The sequence below is a fragment of the Mustela nivalis genome (assembly GCF_964662115.1).
Source record: "Mustela nivalis genome assembly, chromosome: 16".
Taxonomy (NCBI): domain Eukaryota; kingdom Metazoa; phylum Chordata; class Mammalia; order Carnivora; family Mustelidae; genus Mustela; species Mustela nivalis.
The window spans coordinates 25,701,806-25,721,944 of record NC_139035.1 but is presented as its reverse complement, the minus strand read 5'-3'; the positions used below and the strand labels follow the sequence as shown (position 1 = coordinate 25,721,944).

General features: G+C 40.9%; 1 protein-coding gene across 3 annotated transcripts in view; it reads left to right on the top strand.

The window, feature by feature from the left end:
• The window catches only part of PAPPA2 (pappalysin 2), a 295,009-nt gene that overhangs the window by 23,759 nt on the left and 251,111 nt on the right, over positions 1–20,139 (top strand). For all 3 annotated transcript variants that reach the window (XM_082703976.1, XM_082703977.1, XM_082703975.1), the window contains exon 3: positions 11,365–12,436. In XM_082703976.1, coding sequence (XP_082560102.1) covers positions 11,365–12,436 — 1,072 coding nt within the window. The remainder of the gene's footprint in view (positions 1–11,364; positions 12,437–20,139) is intronic.

The following is a 20,139-nucleotide window of genomic DNA, read 5'->3' as shown; positions in this document are numbered from 1 at the left end:
TGAAACATAACTCTCTCTATCTGATCTTGTGGTCAGGGACTCCTTTCTGTCAAAATCAATGGAAAGAAGATCCCAGAAGGGGAAAGGGAAGATTTCTGGTAGATCCTTCTCTACCAGAGAGCGCGCAAAGCAGTTTGACTGGATTTGTTGAGAGGTGGGACAGCTCCGACCTAGACCACCCACTCCTGTTTTATTACATTTTCTTCTAATAGAGGGTTTCCTCCACCAGGTGCCCACCTATTGGGGAAACCAAGAAAAGAAAGTGGAGGTGGAAACCCCTGGCTTGGAGGGGAGTACCGATTGAGTGTACTTGCCACTAGCTTCCCTTCCCCCTTCTTCAGCCTTCACTTGCTGTCCGACTTTGGGATGAGTGGTTTGCGTCCTGGCTTTCCTGAGTGGTATGTGTCACAGAAAGCCCTGTGGGACCACCTGGAAATTTTACCAAATGTTTAGGAAGTCAGCATATCCGTTGGACAACATGGACATACAAACTAGCTGGCCAGTCAGTTCTGTTCTCCAAACGATTTCTGGGGGGTGGCTGTTAGCCTCCACAGGTTTTGAAGAGTCAGATCCCCATCACCTTCAAGGAGTGGTCCACATATTTATTTATTAATGCCACATTCACCAGCCCATAGTCTTCTTGATTCAAATCAATAACTAAATACTTATTTTTTTGTATTCCAAATATTTTATTTTTTATCTTTTAGGATTTATTTATTTATTTGAGAGACTGAGAGAGAGAGAGAGAGAGAGAGAGAGAGAGAGAGAAAACACAGAGGGAGAGAGAGAAGCATACTCTCCAATGAGCAGGCAGCCTGACATGGGGCTGAGTCCTAGGACTCTGGGACCATGTCCTGAGCTGAAGGCAGATGCTTAACTGACTGAGCCACCCAGGTGCCCCAGTATTCAAAATACTTTAGTGCAGTGGAAAAAGCATGGAGGTTTTGGTCAAACAGCCCTGGTTTTGGCCCTTGTGTCTGGCCCTTATTAGATGTAAGACTATGGATGACTTGCTTAACTTCTATGACCCTTAGTTTTTGGTCTGTAAATGAGGATGATAAAATCAACACATACGTTTGTGGCATGGCTTAATAGAGGGGGCACATGTCCAGCATCTAGATTATAATAGACATTTAATAAAAGGTAGTTTAGGTCCCTTTATTTCTTTTTCTGATGAGCAACAGATCTCCTGAATCCAAAAAAAGAACCCAAGAAGTGGAAAGAAGCAGGATTATTTCTCTACAGAGGCCACATTAAAAAAATGTGCCTAATTAAATGGTTGTCTGTAACTCTTTAGCTATGATATTTACTACTATTAGAATGTCTCATAATTATTCAGACTGTATCCCAGTTTGAAGAAGGCTTTTTTCCTTGACAGTATTTGACTCTATTAATTCTCATGCCTTTAATAATAGAGAACTAGATGCAAATAATTCCTGAAAACCCATATGATTATATGGCTCTGTTAAGAAGCCCAGGGTCTATAAATATGAGTTTTGGAGTTAGAAACAGGAATACAATGAATAGGATATACTCCTTCAATTCACTTTCCTTTCTCTCAAAACTTAGATTATTAGACATGGTAAGGTGTTTGAACGATTTTAAATTTAGTCAACATTGATACATAATGGAAGCCAGGTCCAAGCAAGAACTGGAAGAGTGATTCTTAAAGTCTTAAAATGACATGGTCCAAATGTTTGGCTTTAGTCCCATCACCATTTTTCAAGTTACATCATTCAATCTCATTTTCCCAACCCATGGGCTTTCATAGCTCATTTTGGTGTTGAGTGATTTCATAAATAATATTGATGATTTGGTCCCTCTGTTCCTCCCAAGAATGTGACTTTGATGAATAAACAACAGTTATAACACATTTGCTTTTATCACATATACATCCAAAGTTGTAAAATCTCAATGTTGCACAAGCTGAGGGTTTCACCACATATAGTGTGTTGGCTTAGGCTGCCTTGGTTTTGTCGGCCTCTACTCTGCTAGACTGAGAAGAAAGAGAAGTCTCTTAAATGGGGATTTGGAAATTTTTCTTTTAAATCAAGTCTATCTTGCTCCTACTTGATGGAGTTAAGAAAGCTGGTCTGGTGTCCCTCCTGAGAATGTGTGGATGAGCTGTGAAGGTTACACTGTGATCCCATTTTATGGTTGAAGGGGCTGAACAGCAGGTCTTTGTTGGACAAATTTTATTTAACCAGCACTGTTGGTCTCTGGGTGCTTAAAGTAGATAGCCATTTTAAGCCTCAAAATCCAACGTGGAGGCAATATTTACCTTTTACTTTTTTTTTTTAAGAAATACTTAATTTTTTAAGAGAAATTTTAGGTATACAGTAGAATTTAGAGGAAGGTACAAGATTTCCCATATATCTCCTGCCCCTGTCTCACCGGAATGGTACATTTTATTTTTTACCAAGAACGAGCCTACACTGACACATGATAATTACCCAAATCCATAGTTTTCTTAGGGGTCACTCTTGGTGTTGTACATTCTTTGGGTTTGGACCAAAGTAAAATGACATATATCATTATATGCATTATAATATCATGCAGATTATTTTCATTGCTCCCCAAATCCTCTGTACTCTACCTACTCACCTCTCCCCCTCATTCCTGGCAATCACTAATTTTTTTTTAAAGATTTTATTTATTTATTTGACAGAGAAAGAGATCACAAATAGGCAGAGGGGCAGACAGAGAGAGAGATGAGGAGAAGCAGGCTCCCTGCTGAGCAGAGAGCCCTATGCGGGACTCGATCCCAGGCCCCTGGGATCATGACCTGAGCCGAAGGTAGAGGCTTAACCCACTGAGCCACCCAGGCGCCCCAATCACTAATTTTTTTTAATCTTCTTCATAGTTTTGCTTTTTCAGAATGCTCTTTGGTTGGAACCATACCATATGTAGTCTTTTTAGATTGGCTTCTTTGACTTAGTAACATATATACTTATGTTTTCTCCATGGTTTTTCATGGCTAGGTAGCTCATTTCTCTTTAGTGCTGAATAATATCCCATTGTCTAGACGTACCACAGTTAATTTATCCATTCACCTAATCAAGGACATTTTGGTTGCTTTCAAAATTTGGCAATTATGAATGAAGCTACTATGAATATCTGTGTGCTGATTCTTGTGTAAACTGAGAATATCCAGGAGTGTGATTGTTTGATCACATGGTAAGAATACATTTAGTTTTTAAAGTAACCACCAAATGGTACCATCTTGCATTCTTACCCACAAGGTATGAGAGTTCCTGTTGTTTCAAATCTTTTCTAGCATTTGGTATCAGTGTTCTGGATTTTGGCTGTTCTAATACATGTGTAGTGGTATCTTCTTGTTTTAAGTTGCATTTACCTGATGACATATGATGTGGAGTACCTTCTCATATGCCTACTTACCATTTGTATACCTTTGATGAGTTATTTCTTATAGCCTTTGGCTCATTTTTAAATTGGTTGTTTCTTTTCTTACTCTTAAGCTTTAAGGGTTCTTTGTGTATTCTGGATTACAGTCTTTTATTAGATGTGCTTTTTGCAAGTATTTTCTCCCTATCTGTGGCTTGTCTTCTATTAGTCTTGACACTATCTTTAGCAGAGCAATCGTTTTTATTTTTAATCAAGTCTAACTTACAAATTACATCTTTCATGGATTGTGTCGTGGTGTTAGAGCTAAAAATGTCATTAAAAAACCCAAGGTCATCTAAATTTTTTCCAATGTTATCATCTAGGGTTTTTGTAGTTTTACACCTTGCAGTTAGGTCTATAATCCATTTTGAGTTAATTTTGGTGAATAGTGTAAGGTCTGTGCCTAGCTTTATTGTTTTGCATGTAGATGTCATTGACCCAGCACCATTTGTTGAAGGGACTATCTTTGCTCTATTGTATTGCTTTTGCTCCTGGTCAAAATCAGTTATATCTATTTATGTGGGTCTATATCTGTGCTCTCTGTCCTGTTTCATTGATCTGTTCATCTACACTTTCACCAATACCACACCATCCTGATTACTATAGCTTTATAGTAAGTCTAAAGTGACATTTAGGGGTGCCTGGGTGGCTCAGTGGGTTAAAGCCTCTGCCTTCAGCTCAGGTCATGATCCCAGAGCCCTGGAATCAAGCCCTGCATCAGGCTTTCTGCTCTGTGGGGAGCCTGCTCCCCACTCCCACCCCTCTGCCTGCCTCTCTGCCTACTTGTGATCTCTGTCTGTCAAATAAATAAATAAAATCTTTTAAAAAAATAAAGGGACATTTAGTCCTCTTAAATTCTAAAACAGCTCAGCAGCAAAGCACACACACCTACTTTAATAGTCAGAAGGAAAAGGAGACACTTGGCAGCTTGAATCTGTTTTCTTTTTCTGTCTTTATCATGATGTAACTGGTCAGACAGGCTCACCAGAACCAATTGTATGCATCTCTTCCCAGTCCATGTTCAGTGACATATTGGTAACTTAAGATTGGCCATTGTAGGAATAGTTGTACTACAAAAATTGGCAAATGCTACAAATCAGGACTTTTTTTTTTTCCTTCAGAGGACTAGTTGTTAAATATTTACAGCATACCATTGGCTTTATACCTGATTTCTTCTTCCCTTTGATGTCTCATCATCAAACTCTTCCTTATCATAACTAATATTTGTTTATCACTTGGTGTAAGTTAGGCACTGTGCCTTGATCTTTCTCACATATGTTCTTTTATTTAATTCTCCCAGCAACCTCAGGAGGTAGGTCTGTGATTTCAGCTCGTGGTTGAAGGATGTGGAAGAGAAGAGCAGTGAAGGACAGATTTTATTTTACAGGTACAATGTGCAAATAAATAAACTGAGGCCCAGGAAGGTGACATAATTTTCCTGAGGTCACATTTTTTAAGTAGCAGACTGGGGACTGTAACGTCCACTGACTCATGCTTGAAACCACCATGTTCTGTGGTTTCCCCAGCAAAGAAATCTGTCCTGGGATCTGAATCATGACACTTCAGCTGTAGTGTACTGTCTGCACCTGGCCTAATACCCGACCTCTCAGACCCTCAGTGTCTTCATCTGTACAGTGAGACTGGTGATAATTATCCTGCCTAGCTCACAGGATGGCTTTACCATTTAAATGATAGTTACGCAAGATTGCTTTGTAAAGCTCAAGTATAATATAAATGGGAGATATCTTTCCATGCTAAGGAGTAAGGGGAAAAAATCTTCACAAAAAGAATACTACATCCCAGTTTAGAAGATTCAGCTGAAATGGGTATTTGATATAAGGAATTTTACAGTGAACGTTTCTGGGTGAAATGTCCAGACGTTTGATCTGGGAACGTTTGAACTTACATCTTGGAGTTCCTTGGCTTTGGGTCTCCCTGAACTTTTCAGGCATTTTGATTGTGATCAAGGTAGCCCTAGTTTCATGGGTAGATTTGGGTAGCATCAAATTATTAACAAGCTGGTGGTTAATAACTTTAGGGAGAATTTCTGCTGTATTATCTCCATGTTTTAATAAAGGGGTTCTTTGGCTGTTCACATAGCTATTTTTACTTCTCACTGTCAGCATATCTCATTGTAGTTACTTATTTAAGGCTTATTTTCTGGACTGTACTGAACTTCCATGATGTCAAATAGCCATTTGATCACTAGAAAACCTTAGCACAAATACAGAGACTGGCAGCTAGTACTGCTTCATAAATATCTACTGTGCAAGTACGTGGGTGGACTAACTACACGGAACTCTTGTAGTGTTCCTGTATTTCTTATGCCACAGTTGTCCATCTGCAAGCTTTGGAACGTTCCTTAATTGCAGTTGGACCAAGTGTGCAGGGCAAGGCCAGCCATGGGATGTTTCATGCTGCAGTTCCTTTGTGTGCTCTCAGGATATCAGAGGCATTTGGCAACAGTAGGAAAACCTCCAGCTATTCCCTAACTTATTCAGTCCAAGCCCCTTACTGTGTTATGCAAGACCTACTTTGACCTGTTTCCACCCATGTTGCCTGCCATCTTGCTGTCCCCACTGTGTGGAGTGATCCATAATTCTTTTGCCTGGCCAACTCTTACTCACTCTTCAAGAGTAGGTTTGGGTCTTTTCCCCTTAGGAAATTATCTCCAAATTATATGGGTTGAGATTAGGCTCTGTTTTCACTTACCTATGTATTCCTTGATCTTAAGTTTTGATGTATGAAATCATCTCAATGTTTCCACTCACCCATGAGAGTATAGCTCCTCAAGGGCAAAGACTGCTTTTTCTTCCAAAGCTGAAACTACATTTAAAAAAATATTTTATTTATTTATTTGACACACAGAGCGAGAGTGAGAGTGAGAGAGATCACAAGTAGGCAGAAAGGCAGGCAGAGGCAGAGGGGGAAGCAGGCTTCCTGCTGAGCAGAGAGCCTTATGTGGGGTTTGATCCCAGGACCCTGAGATCATGACCTGAGCCGAAGGCAGAGGTTTAACCCACTGAGGCACTCAGATGCCCCTGAAACTATTTTTATATGTCTGGGATGAATGTTCAGTAAATGTGATGAACTGAAGTGACTAATTCCAAGTGAAATTTCATTTCCTTCAAGGAACAAGACAGTGCGATGAAATGTCAATCCTTTGTGGTTTAGTAGGGTGGCAGTCCTAGGGTTTATTAGGGGGACCAAGCATGATCCTCTTTCCACCAGCTAGGGTTGAAGCATGGAGCATCAGGTTATGGGTTCAGTGTTGGATTCATATCTACATTTGAGCAGAGGGTGCAATTTCAGCCTCACTATATTGGTTTATTCTGTCTTGAGAGAAGAGAATCATAGATTTCAATCCACAGCCTCCAGATTGGAGGAACAGATGATTATTAGTACAGACTATAGAAGATGCAGCAGGAGAGGAATATTTACTTACTTTGTCTTCAGAAAATTTGAAAATCCTCACAAGGTTGAACTCAAGATTTCATGAAAGAGGTTGGTGCTGATGGTGGCGATTAGCAGGGAGAGGGAGGTAAGGCACACCATACTTCAGTGCCCCAGTTTCCTCTTTTGGAATAATAGATCTTTCAGTGGGAGTAGAGGATATTTATTTTCATTTTAGTGGTCTTAAATATGAGTTTTATTACTGATAATAAAAAGCCCCAATTAATATCTGTTCCTAGACAATCAATTGGTGACATTCCCTAATAGCATCATATCTGTGCACTATTCAGTGGACCTTATTTCTCTTAACTACTTCTCATTCCATTAGTTTGCTAAATTAATGGACACGTATGTATGATGGTTACATAGATTGTACTAAAATGCCTGATCAGATGTAATTTTTAAACAAATGGTAGGAAACAATTTCAGATGAGCTTTCCACTTTCATGTCTGATTTAACTTACCATTGATGACAGTCTTTCTAATTCTTCTTCACTGATTGGAAAACACAATGACTCCCAAATTCTGTTTTCTGCATTTCCATCCACTGGGCAGAAGTAAAAAGGGCGATTTCTTCTGTAGATATACTAGGGTTAGCAGCTCTCAACATGGTCACAAGAACCTGTATTTGTAAAAGTTTCACTTGTCACTCTGATCCGCAGCTAGGTGATAACATGGGTGTCTTAGTTTGGGCTGCTGGAACAAATATACGATGACTTGGTGGCTTAGACAAAAGCAGGTTTTTCCTCACAGTTCTAGAGGCTGGGAAGTGTAAGATGCCAGCAGATCCAATGTCTGGTGAGAATCTTCTTCCTGATTTGCAGATGATCCTTTTCTTGTATCATCACATGGCAGGGAGCAAGAAGGGTTGGCTCTCTTCCTCTCCTTAAAAGAACACGAATCCCCGTGGTGGGGCTCCATCCTTATGACCCAATTACCTCCTACAGGCTCCACTTCCAAAAACATCACAATGGAAATTAAGGTTTCAGCATATGAACTTTAGGGGGATACAAATATTCAGTCCACAATAATTGGGTTAGAAAATTCTTTTTTTCTTTCTTTTTGGCATGGAATGAGTGCAGGGCAGTGCTTCAAAAATTGTTCTCTTTCTATAGATGAACAATGGTAAGACAATAAATAAAATGCAGTTGTCTAAGCACTTAGTGAGGTTTCTTATATGCTACTTGGGACATCTTATTAAATTAGAAAACAAAGAAAAATTTCTTTGGTAATCATTTAAAAAGTGATACTTCTATCATACTTGTTATAACTCCCAACTAAAATGACCATTTTTAGTTCTTCTGTCTATTAAATCCTTTCTAATATAATTACTAAAACTTAGATTAATCCAAACTAAATTAGTATGATAAAATTACATCTTCTCTGTATTGTCTCAAGAAGTTAAAAACATCACTTTAGACACACTATCAATAATTTTATAGCTTCCTATGAGATAAATAAATAGAAACAATTATTTTATTGATGCTAACCAGAAATTCTAATAACAGTAAACAAAAGTGTTCAAAATTTCAACTAGATGTCTGGTAGATAACAAGCTAATTAATGAGGTAATTTATATGTGAAGCCTAATCATTTGTAATTCAAATCACATATAGACAGACCCTGACTTTTACTGGTTCATCTTATGATCTTTTGACTTTATGATGGTGTGAAAGTGATATACATTCAGTAGAAACTGTACTTGGAATTCTGAATTTGGATCTTTTCTTATATGGTCCAATATTGGACCAGTATATGGTCCCAATACTGTCTTGTGATGCTGCTGGGCAGCAGTGACATAGCTGTAGTGAGTCATATGATCAAAGGTAGACAACTTATACCCTTCCAGCCATTCTGTACCCATATAGCCATTCTTTGTTTCATGTTTAGTACAGTATTTAGTAAGTTACATGAGATACTCAACACTTGATAATAAAATAGTCTCTTGGGTGATTTCGCTCAACTGCATGCTACTGTAGGTGTTTGGAGACGTGTAAGGTAGGCTAAGCTAACCTGCAATGTTCAGTAGGCTAGCTTTATTCAATACATTTTCAACTTATGATAGGTTAATCAAGAAGTAACCCCATTGTAAGTCAAGAAAGATCTGTAGATACACATATTTATATGCAACAAATATAAAATAGTTTCCCCAATTCTAACTTCTAAAAACTAGTGGATATTTACTACTTGGGAGCTGAGTAACTTCATGGTCCTTGTATTAAATATTGTAGCACATTTGCTCATAGGTCAGCAGATGGATATAATTAAGGCTAAATGTACTTATCCCAAAATAAGATAACCAAATTGAAACTCTGAACCAGGGAACTTACTATTCATTTCTAGATTGGTCTTCCCTTTTGAAAGTCTACTCTGCACAAGAATTTGTTAAAGCGGGAGTATTTATGCTCCTTTACCAGGCAGACCTCAGTGTAAAAACAACCACCGCACCCTGCCCCCACCTAAACAAACAAAACTGGAACATCACCATTGCATTATACCTAGTTCTCACCAATAATTCAAATTCTGACTGATAGAGTTGCTTTTGTTAAAAAAGTGGTTTAAAAAATATTTTATTGATTTATTTGACAGAGAGAGAGAGAGAGAAAACACAAGCTGGGGGAGTGACAGGCAGAGGGGGAAGCAGACTCCCCACCAAGCCGAGATCCCAACATGGGTCTCCATCCCAGGACCCTCGGATCATGACCTGAGCCAAAGGTAGCTGCTTAACCAACTGAGCCACCCAGGCACCCCTGTTTATTATTATTATTATTTATTTTTAAAAAACTCTTCTTTTTTTTAAAGATTTTATTTATTTGACAGAGACAGAGCGATCACAAGTAGGCAGAGAAGCAGTCAGAGAGACAGGAGGAAGCAGGCTCCCTGCTGAGCAGAAAGCCCGATGTGGGGCTCGATCCCAGGACCCTGAGATCATGACCTGAGCTGAAGGCAGAGGCTTTAATCCACTGAGCCACCCAGGCGCCCCTATTATTATTATTTTTTAATCACAGTTTACTGATCTATGCTAGAGGCAGAAGAAAAAATACTCTGTCATTTATGAAAAACTAGCGACTTTTAAAATACTTGACTGCATTCACAATAGGAAGCCTCATGGCTTTTAAGTCCATATTCTCCATAGAGAACTACTGTTTGAGTGGATTATGTAGGAACTCAGGGGCATAAATACAATTCTTATGTAACAGGCTGGGGGTGTATGACTTTTGGTGTTAGGCCCAGATATGTAATTCAGAAGTAGCAGAATTCTCCATCATTTATTCACTATTTAAAGCAGTACTGGGGCACCTGGGTGGTTCAGTGGGTTAAGCTTCTGCCTTCGGCTCAGGTCATGATCTCAGGGTCCTGGAATCGAGCCCTGCATCTGGCTCTCTGCTCAGCAGGAAACCTGCTTCCCCCTCCACGTCCCACCTGCCTCTCTGCCTACTTGTGATCTCTGTCTGTCAAATAAATAAATAAAATATATTTTTAAAAGCAATGTTTACTAAGCATTTCCAGTGTGAATGTAGTGCCTCTATGTAACTTACAAGTAAAATCTGCTCCCGTGACTACCTATATACTATTAGAAGAGGTGTTGGAGGGGATGGTGGGTTCATAACTACAGGTGGGTTTCTGGGAACATTTGAGGCGTCCAAATCGTCTTTGGGATTCCTATTTTATCTGTGGTTGTGTTATATCTGACTCGTTTTTCCTGCTGGCAACATGTTAATGGTCTAGCTATCTACAAGTAGACCCCCTGTGTTTATTAAATTGGACATGATAGTCCTGTGCCCACTGAGTAAGATGGTAAAGCAGTGTGTGTTGGTAGAGTCTCACCTTTGTACTATGGTGGGCATCATTGGTTATAGAACCACTATTTTTCTAACTGACTTGATTATTTTTTCTTATAAGGTGATGGGGCAATACCATTTTGTTTACTCTGGGGAACAGCTGTTCACTGTTGATGAGCATCCGTGCATAGAGGAAATGGTGGGCTGAGAATGGTATCTGCTATAGTCTTCTCTAAGGAACTTGTCTATTCACCAACTCCTTGTTTTCCCCTACGAGAATCATTATTTCAATATTCAAATGAAGAAAAAGGACCTTTTGAGGGAACAGGAGATTATTGTCTTTTCTAAAAACTGTGATTGCCCCCATGGCTTCTGAGGAAGGGAGGAAGACATAGACTCAGCGTGAGGAACTTCTGTGACAAACGTCAGAAGATGGTTGTCACTTGCTTTAGATATCCCCCTCATAGGTTTCATTTTGATCATCAAAAAATACCAGAATGAGTTAGATTGGATGGAATCTCAAATCCGATTCCTTTTGGGCATAGATGTTGCCAGAATGACCTGATATGGGGTACCAGAGAAGCATATCTGGTGGGGAATCTGTAGCACTTGTTTTTTCTCCACTGAAAACCTACATTCTTGCTATTTATATGGGTTTTCTTCTCCCTTTCTCCATCCCTTTTATATCTGGTATTTCTCCCCTCGATTCTTCCTTCTTTCCCAGGTGTGTTTGATAACTGCTCCCACACTGTCAGTGACAAGGGCTGGGCCCTAGGGATCCGCTCAGGGAAGGACATGGGAAGGCGAGACGCTCGCTTCTTCTTCTCCCTTCGCACCGACCGTGTGAAGAAAGCCACCATTGTGACTGGCCACAGTCGCTACCAACCAGGCACATGGACACACCTGGCGGCCACTTATGATGGACAGCGTATGGCCCTGTATGTGGATGGCACTCGGGTGGCTAGTAGCCCAGAGCAGTCTGGTCCCCTGAACAGTCCCTTCATGGCGTCTTGTCGTTCTTTGCTTCTGGGGGGGGATAGCTCTGAGCATGGCCACAATTTTCGTGGACACCTGGGTACACTGGTCTTCTGGTCAACCGCCCTCCCACAAAGCCACCTCCAACACAGTCCTCAGCATCCAACAGGAGTGGAGGATCTGACCACCCTGATCCTGACTGCCAGTTTTGAGCCCTTGGAAGAACAGTGGGCCCCCTTTAGGGATGGGGAGTACCCACAGCGTGAGGTTCTGCAGGGCTTTGAGCCTCAGCCTGAGATTCTGTCACCTTTGCAGCCCCCGCTCTGTGGGCGGACAGTTTGTGACAATGTGGAGCTGATCTCCCACTACAACGGGCACCAGCCCCTCCAGGGAGAGAAGGCAATCCGCTACCAGGTGGTGAACATCTGTGATGATGAGGGCCTGAACCCCATCGTGAGCGAGGAGCAGATCCGCCGGCAGCACAAGGCACTGAGCGACGCCTTCAGCCGCTACAACATTACTTGGCAGCTGAGTGTCCACCAGGTCTACAACTCCACCCTGCGCCACCGGGTTGTGCTGGTGAACTGTGAGCCCAGCAAAATCGGCAATGACCACTGTGACCCTGAGTGTGAGCACCCGCTCACGGGCTACGATGGGGGCGACTGCCGCCTGCACGGCCGCTGCTACTCCTGGAACCGCAGGGATGGGCTCTGCCATGTGGAGTGCAACAACATGCTGAACGACTTTGATGACGGGGACTGCTGCGACCCCGAGGTGGCTGATGTTCACAAGACCTGCTTCGACCCTGACTCACCCAGGAGGTAAGGGACTGGGGCTTGGGGTGTCCTACCTACAGGGTGCATTTCTCACGTCATTCGATGCTTTTGGTTTCTGGAGAGAAAAGAGGGTTCACACAGCCCCCAAATAAAACATCCATCCTTTTCACCAGACATTATTGAGCCTTTGTGAAGTCCTAGGTGTTACATAATTAGGGACACAGGGATGGCAAAGACAAGGGACAGACCTCCCAGAACTCATTTTCTGTGGAGCAAACATGGTGTGATGTGCACCTGAAGACATAGGCCCCAGGTGCTTGAGGCACAGGAGAGCCACACAGCTTAGTCCACCAGAGGAAGCCAGGGGCTCTGCATAGAGCAAACGAGGTAAACACTGGCAGAAGCCAGTCAGCACCAATAGTATGTGAGCGTCCTTCCTATAATCATAGTTTCCCAGCAAATTACACAAATCCGTGAAGAGGCCTCATGTGCCTCTGGTGAATTTTGGGCAGTTCAGCAACTTCAGGAACACAAGACATTCTACAGCTAATCCCCTGTCTCCTTAAGGTGACCGCAGTCTTCCTCTTTGCCTCATTAGATTCCATTCCCCACAAATCATCCAGGAAGACCTTTTGTAAAAGGTAAATAAAAAATCCCTGTTACTCCCCTTCTTACTTGCATCCTCCCCACTGTTCTTAGAACCAAATCCACGTCCCCCACCTGGCTTGCAGTGTGCTGTAAGCAGACCCCTGCCTACCTCCCCACTTTTTCCACTCTCACACCCTCGCTGCACAGTCACCCTGCCTCTCTCCTGTTTGGATGAGGAGATCAGGCTTGATCTTGTCCATGGGTTTTGCAATTACTGTTTCATTTTCTTGGAAACCTCTTTCCCTTGATCTTCTCTTGGTGGGTTTTCTCTTGTCATTTCAATATCAACTGAAATGTCACCTCCTGAAAAAGCCTTTCCTGATTTCCCCAAATTAAGCTATTCAATTACTATTACGTCAGCTAATTTTGATACTTTGTGTAACACTCATCCCTTCTAATGTTTTCTTGTACTTTAGTTCGTCTTTCTCCTGGCAGAAATATCATTCCATGAGATCAGGGCCCTTGTTAAGCACTACATACTTAGTGCCAGGAATAGCCCCAACATATAGTCATTTGTCTCATGTTTATTGTAACGAATTAATGAATCTGATGTGTCTTCTATTGTGAGACAGAAACCAGTAAGAGGATTTCCATTACTGTCAATGCAGGGGTTGTGGAGTGTTGGAGGAGGTAAGAAAGGAGAGAGGTGGGTGGTAAACTTGTTAATTTGAGTATGCAGGCAAGGCTTCCTCATGACAACTGGTACCTTTGTACAGATTATAAAAAGGCTCACATCAGAGCTAAGGTGTAGTGTTGGCAGGAGCAGGGAAGACTGGATCTCAGCTCTCACCCAATACCTGGGTGGCTGCCTTTATGTTTGTTGGCCACAACTTGTATAGTAATTCGCGGCATCCCTGTGTGTGGGCAGTCAGTTAACACTAATTAATAGATCAGCTTGTAGTTCAGGCATGTGATGTCAAAGACTAAGTGTAAAATTTGGAATCAGGACACAGTTGGATTTGAAAGCCCTTGCTACTGAACTATAAACTGTGCAGTTCACTTTCTGAAATTCAGATGTCTTGTCTAAAAAGAGTGTGATTGCAGTAATAAATTGCATTACTTGTATCCTTGGGTTATTTTGTGAATCAGATGACATAAGGGATAGAAAAATGCTTGGTGACTGATGTTTAAAAAAAATCGTCCTAAACTAACGTTAATTATTGTCATTATTAGACCTGGCAGATGGGAAGCCATTTGTTTATATAATAATACGAGGTGGAAGTGATAGCATTCCCAGAAATATTCACATAAGAAAGATTCTGTTTGGGTTTAGGTTTTAGATTTTGATAACCTTAAGCAGAAGCCCAACCTCACTAACAACAGAGGTTGCCAGCTCTCTGGGGAGACAGGGAAATCTGGCTTCTTCTTATTTTTCTCCTTGCTGATTACAACAGCCCACTGCCAGGTGCCCAGGCATCATTCTTCTTAGAGTGGTCCTGTATGTCTCCAAACACCTACAGCTATGACCCTTAACTAGGTGTTTATAACTTAGTCCCTTTACTGACACAGAGTTGCCATGGCAACTTATCCCTTTCTAGCCCTAGACCCAGACATGTTTCAAACCTGCCTACCCCGACATACAAAATTCATTTTGTGGAATAAAAACAAACTCTTTATACTTTTTTTTGATAGTTAAAAATATTTAAATCATATTAATAAATGCTCATGGTTCCAAATATCAAGCTGTACCAAAAGACATGAGGAGGAATGGCAGTCCCCGGCCCAACTTTTCCTACCCTTCTCCACCCGCTAGCCTTGCTCTCATATTTGATCATTTTACCTGTCTTTTTTGGCAATTACCTCCATGTCTTCAAATATTGTATTTATATTACTTGATCCATTGATTTTAAACATTATGCATTGGGTTGCTCTTATGATGAAGAGGAGACTTTGACTTTTATAATGTTTCCTTCTCCTCTCCTCCATCTTTTCAGTATAGTTATATGACCATCTTTAGTTAGATCAGTTATATATATTTACAACATCATAGCTTTGATTTTTTTTCCCTGCAGAACAAACTATGATTCCATTATTATATTTTTTTCCTGGCATAGCTTCCCTTCCTCCTCCCACCCTACCCCTTGAGTCTCTGTTTCTTCCCTCCCTCCTTCCCTTATTTCTTCCTTTCTTCCTGCTATCATTTTTTTTAATTTTTTATTTTTTATAAACATATATTTTTATCCCCAGGGGTACAGGTCTGTGAATCACCAGGTTTACACACTTCACAGCACTCACCAAAGCACATACCCTCCCCAATGTCCATAATCCCACCCCCTTCTCCCAAACCCCCTGCCCCCAGCAACCCTCAGTTTGTTTTGTGAGATTAAGAGTCACTTATGGTTTGTCTCCCTCCCAATCCCATCTTGTTTCATTGATTCTTCTCCTACCCACTTAAGCCTCCATGTTGCCTCACCACTTCCTCATATCAGGGAGATCATATGATAGTTGTCTTTCTCTGCTTGACTTATTTCGCTAAGCATGATACGCTCTAGTTCCATCCATATTGTCGCAAATGGCAAGATTTCATTTCTTTTGATGGCTGCATAGTATTCCATTGTGTATATATACCAGATGAATGGATCAAGAAGATGTGGTATATATACCTGCTATCATTTTTGATAACCTCAATTGTTTTTATCTTATCAGTTAATCTATAGACTGTGTCTTTTTTTTTCATTCTGTGGAGATCTTCCTTCTAGTTCATTCTATTTTTTCTCTCCTCTTCTAATCTTTTTTCTTTGTATTTGAGAGAGAGCAAGAGAGAGTGCATGTGTGTGTTTGGGGTAGGATAAGAGGCAGGGGGAGAGGGAGGGAGAGAGAGACTCTTAAGCAGGCTCCATGCTTAGCAGGAGCCCAATGTGGGGCTTGAGCTCAGGACCCTGAAATTATGACCTGAGTCAAAATCAAGAGTTGACACTTAACTGATTGAGCCACCCAGATGACCCTTCTCCTCCCATTTTGATGAGTTATCTAGTCTGCTGCACAGTTGTCATCCCAGAAATTCTGCTTTTTGGTTGGAGCCATTGTGTCCTGAACTGCATGATTATCTTTCTTTTTATTACCTTACTTTACTGGACATTTAATTTATAACCTTATTTTACCGGAAGATATCCTTGAGTAACTTTCTAAGAAAGAATGTTTTAAGTAACTTTTTCTGAAAAACACTTCTCAAAATGTTTTTGTTTTGCCTTTACACAAAATTGATAGTTTGCCATGGTGTAAAATTTTGGGTTGGAAAACATTTTCTCTCAGACTTTTTGAAAAAATTCATTAGTTGGCTGTAGCTCCTCTTTTGATAATTGTGTGTCTTTTTAGAGGTGAAAGTTTTGTTTCCTTGTAAAAATTGTTTAGAATCTTATCCTTGTTACTTTAGGGATTTTATGATAACTTTTTTAGGGTTGGCCTTTTATTTTTCTTTTGTTGAGCACTCAATTGTCCTTTTGATTTAGATACTCATGCCCTTAACTTTGGCAAACTGCCTTGAATTATTACTTTGATACTTCTTTTTTAAAAATAACATATAATGTATTATTTGTTTCAGGGGTACAGGTATGTGATTCATCAGTCTCACACAATTCACATCACTCTCCATAGCACATAACCTCCCCAATCTTCATCACCCAGCTACCCCATCCCTCCCACCTCCCTCCCCTCCAGCAAGCTCCTGAAGATGGACCTCCTGAATTTATTCTCTTTTTTCTCTCATTTTTTTAAAAAAGATTTTACTTATTTATTTGACAGAGATCACAAGTAGGCAGAGAGGCAGGCAGAGAGAGAGAGAGAGAGAGAGAGAGAGGAGGAAGCAGGCTCCCTGCTGAGTAGACAGCCTGATGACAGGACCCTGGAATCATGACCTGAGCCAAAGGCAGAGGCTTTAACCCATTGAGCCACCCAGGTGCCCTCTCTCATATATATATTTTTTAATTTATTTTTTATTTTCAGCATAACAGTATTCATTATTTTTGCACCACACCCAGTGCTCCATGCAATCTGTGCCCTCTATAATACCCACCACCTGGTATCCCGACCTCCCACCCCCTTCCTCTTCAAAACCCTCAGACTGTTTTTCAGAGTCCATAGTCTCTCATGGTTCACCTCCCCTTCCAATTTCCCCAACTCCCTTCTCCTCTCTATCTCCCCATGTCCTCCATGCTATTTGTTATGCTCCAGAAATAAGTGAAACCATATGACAATTGACTGTCTCTGCTTGACTTATTTCATTCAGCATCATCTCTTCCAGTCCCGTCCATGTTGCTACAAAAGTTGGGTATTTGTCCTTTCTGATGGAGGCATAATACTCCATAGTGTATATGGACCACATCTTCCTTATCCAATCATCCGTTGAAGGGCGTCTTGGTTCTTTCCACAGTTTGGCGACCGTGGCCATTGCTGCTATAAACATTGGGGTACAGATGGTCCTTCTTTTCACTACATCTGTATCTTTGGGGTAAATACCCAGTAGTGCAATTGCAGGGCCATAGGGAAGTTCTATTTTTAATTTCTTGAGGAATCTCCACACTGTTCTCCAAAGAGGCTGCACCAACTTGCATTCCCACCAACAGTGGAAGAGTGTTCTCTTCTTTCCTTCCTTCCTTCCTTCCTTCCTTCCTTCCTTCCTTCCTTCCTTCCTTCCTTTTATTTCCTTGAGTTTATCTTCCAACTCTTCTACTGAATTTTTAATTTTAACAATAATATTTTTAAGACCTTCTTTTTTTGGACTTTCTATATTAATCTATTTTTATTTTAAGGATACAAAATTCTTTGAGGCTAAAAATAAGACATATTCTGATTTCCCCCCCCTGTGCATGATATCTGACTCATCTGCAGTTGACTTTTATTTTTCCTTCCCCCGTCCCTACCCTTTCTATCTGTCTTTCATGCGAGTGGATTTCCTGAAATATCTAGCACTTGTTCACAATAGGAGACACGCTTTTGAATCTCTACTTAACATGATCTAAAAAAGGATAATTAGCTCTGAATATCTTCTTTTGGAGGAAGAAATCTGCATAGTGGAGAGGAGAACTATTCTTTCCCAACTCCCTTATATTTATTTCATATATAGACTTTTTCCCTTCTATCCTCTGCCTTGTATTCCTTATGCTATTTTTTTTATTAAAAATATTGAGTGTTTTTCATAACTCTTATTGGCAAGAACCATATTTTGAAAAATGATTATTGATGTGCTGGACACAGTGAGCTAAGCAGAGGGACAAATATAAAGAATATATAAAGAGCAGGTGCTAACAACTTAGTAGAGGGTTTTAGTAATTTTGTCAGAATTCTCTGGATTTATTTTATCAAAATTAAATCCAGGCCAATGCATTGAAAGCAGAATATGGAAGCAGACTGCTTTTCTGGGCTATGGCTTGGGTTGTTTGGAAGGACTATGAATTCATAGAGACATAGATCTCTGGATATTTCTAAGTGTGTAACTTGGTTGAGCTAGTGGTTGTCTTTACTATTCATATATAGTGTTCTATTATTATAATTAGATCACAGAGTTCAAGCTCATAATTCCATTATACTGTGACTCTGAAGGAATCCATCTTTAACAAATGCCATGCTAGACAGTTTTTGAGCAAACAGAGTGTGCCACAAACAGAGTCTTCTCAGGAGCTTATAGGTTAGTGGGGGATAGTTGGGAAATGGAGGACACACCTACAGATAGATTACTAATATGCAAGTGCAATGATCGGCATATGAACAATCCTCCTCATTTTTCAAACCCCACTCAATATTTCCCCACCCTCAGCAAGAAATCTAGCCCAAATGACCTCCCCCAAAGGCTCTGAGAGGAGCACAGAGCCTGAGGATTCCAACATCAAACATCTGTAACCCAGATGGGCTTATCAAAGGAAGAGTATTTATCAGACTTGGGCTGGTCAGAAGGAGATATGAATTATAGATACATTACCCAGCCAGTTGAATAGAATTATCAAGTTAGAGGAACTTGGCTTATGGGTAGGGAAGGCTACATGGCCAGATGTCTCTTTGTACATAGTAGCCACCCTGGGAGAGCATCTACAAGAGCTGAAGGCAGGAAGAAGCTTGAGAGTCTGCCTAATAAAATCACAAATGTTGACCACTCCCTATGGCGTATCCTAGGAAGCCAAGCCAAGGGAATCTCCATGCCTTAAGGGACATTCAGCTTCCCTGACCTTTGCATACTTCAGCTTTTTTGGGTCACGACTTGTTTCTGTTATTTTTCTCTCTAAAATTATGTCTCAGAGGTAAAGAGGGGCTCTTGCTTCCAAACCTACTTTTTATCCCTTGTTCTTTCGCTCCTTTTCACATCAGTGTTGAGCTTAGTGTCCACTTAAATTAGGAACAGTGTGCTTGCTTCTCCATTTTGGGTTCTGTATGTCAGATCTCAAAGTATTATTTTCATCAGGAGAAAAATCATCAAATAAAAACAAATGGCTGAGCATAGGTTAAGGAAGTAATCAATCGTCTAGTATCAGACCATGCTGTGAAGCAGATAATGGGATGCTTACACATTTGTTTTTTGAAGCCTATGGTAGGCTAAGGTCTCTGGGTGTTGATGACTCACTGTTTCTTTTCTGCCAAATTCCCTGAGTTTTGTACTGGGGAGTTTGAGAGCAGAAGGACTGCTTGACATGGCAATGCTAGCACATGGTCCACTTGGCTCTAGAAGGGTCCTCCAGAGAGTGAGCTGGGAGGAGCCCTGCAGGGGCATATCTGAGAGTGGTGTCTGCACTTGCACAGCGCAGGGTTTGTATCCAGGGGCCGGAGGGCTGACGCACGTGCTGTCAGAGGGAACTGGTAGAGAAATCGGTACTACCCAGACTGGGAGGTTTAGGATTAGCTGCACTTTGCTCACCCACCCTCTGTGGCTGTTGAGCCAAAGGAACTGTTGGTCTGGGCCCCTGCAGTGGCAGGTCTGTTAAACATCAGCCAGGCTTCATTATATGTTTCTTTTGAAGTTGAGATTCACAAGACTTCTGGTGGAAACTACGAATGGTTTAAGTAAAGTTCCCTGTAGCCAAAAGGAAAAAAAAAGAAAAAAAAGCCCAAGAAAAATAAGCATAAGAGGTAAAAGAGAGCAGAGAGAAAAGAAGTGGGGGAGAAACTTTAACATG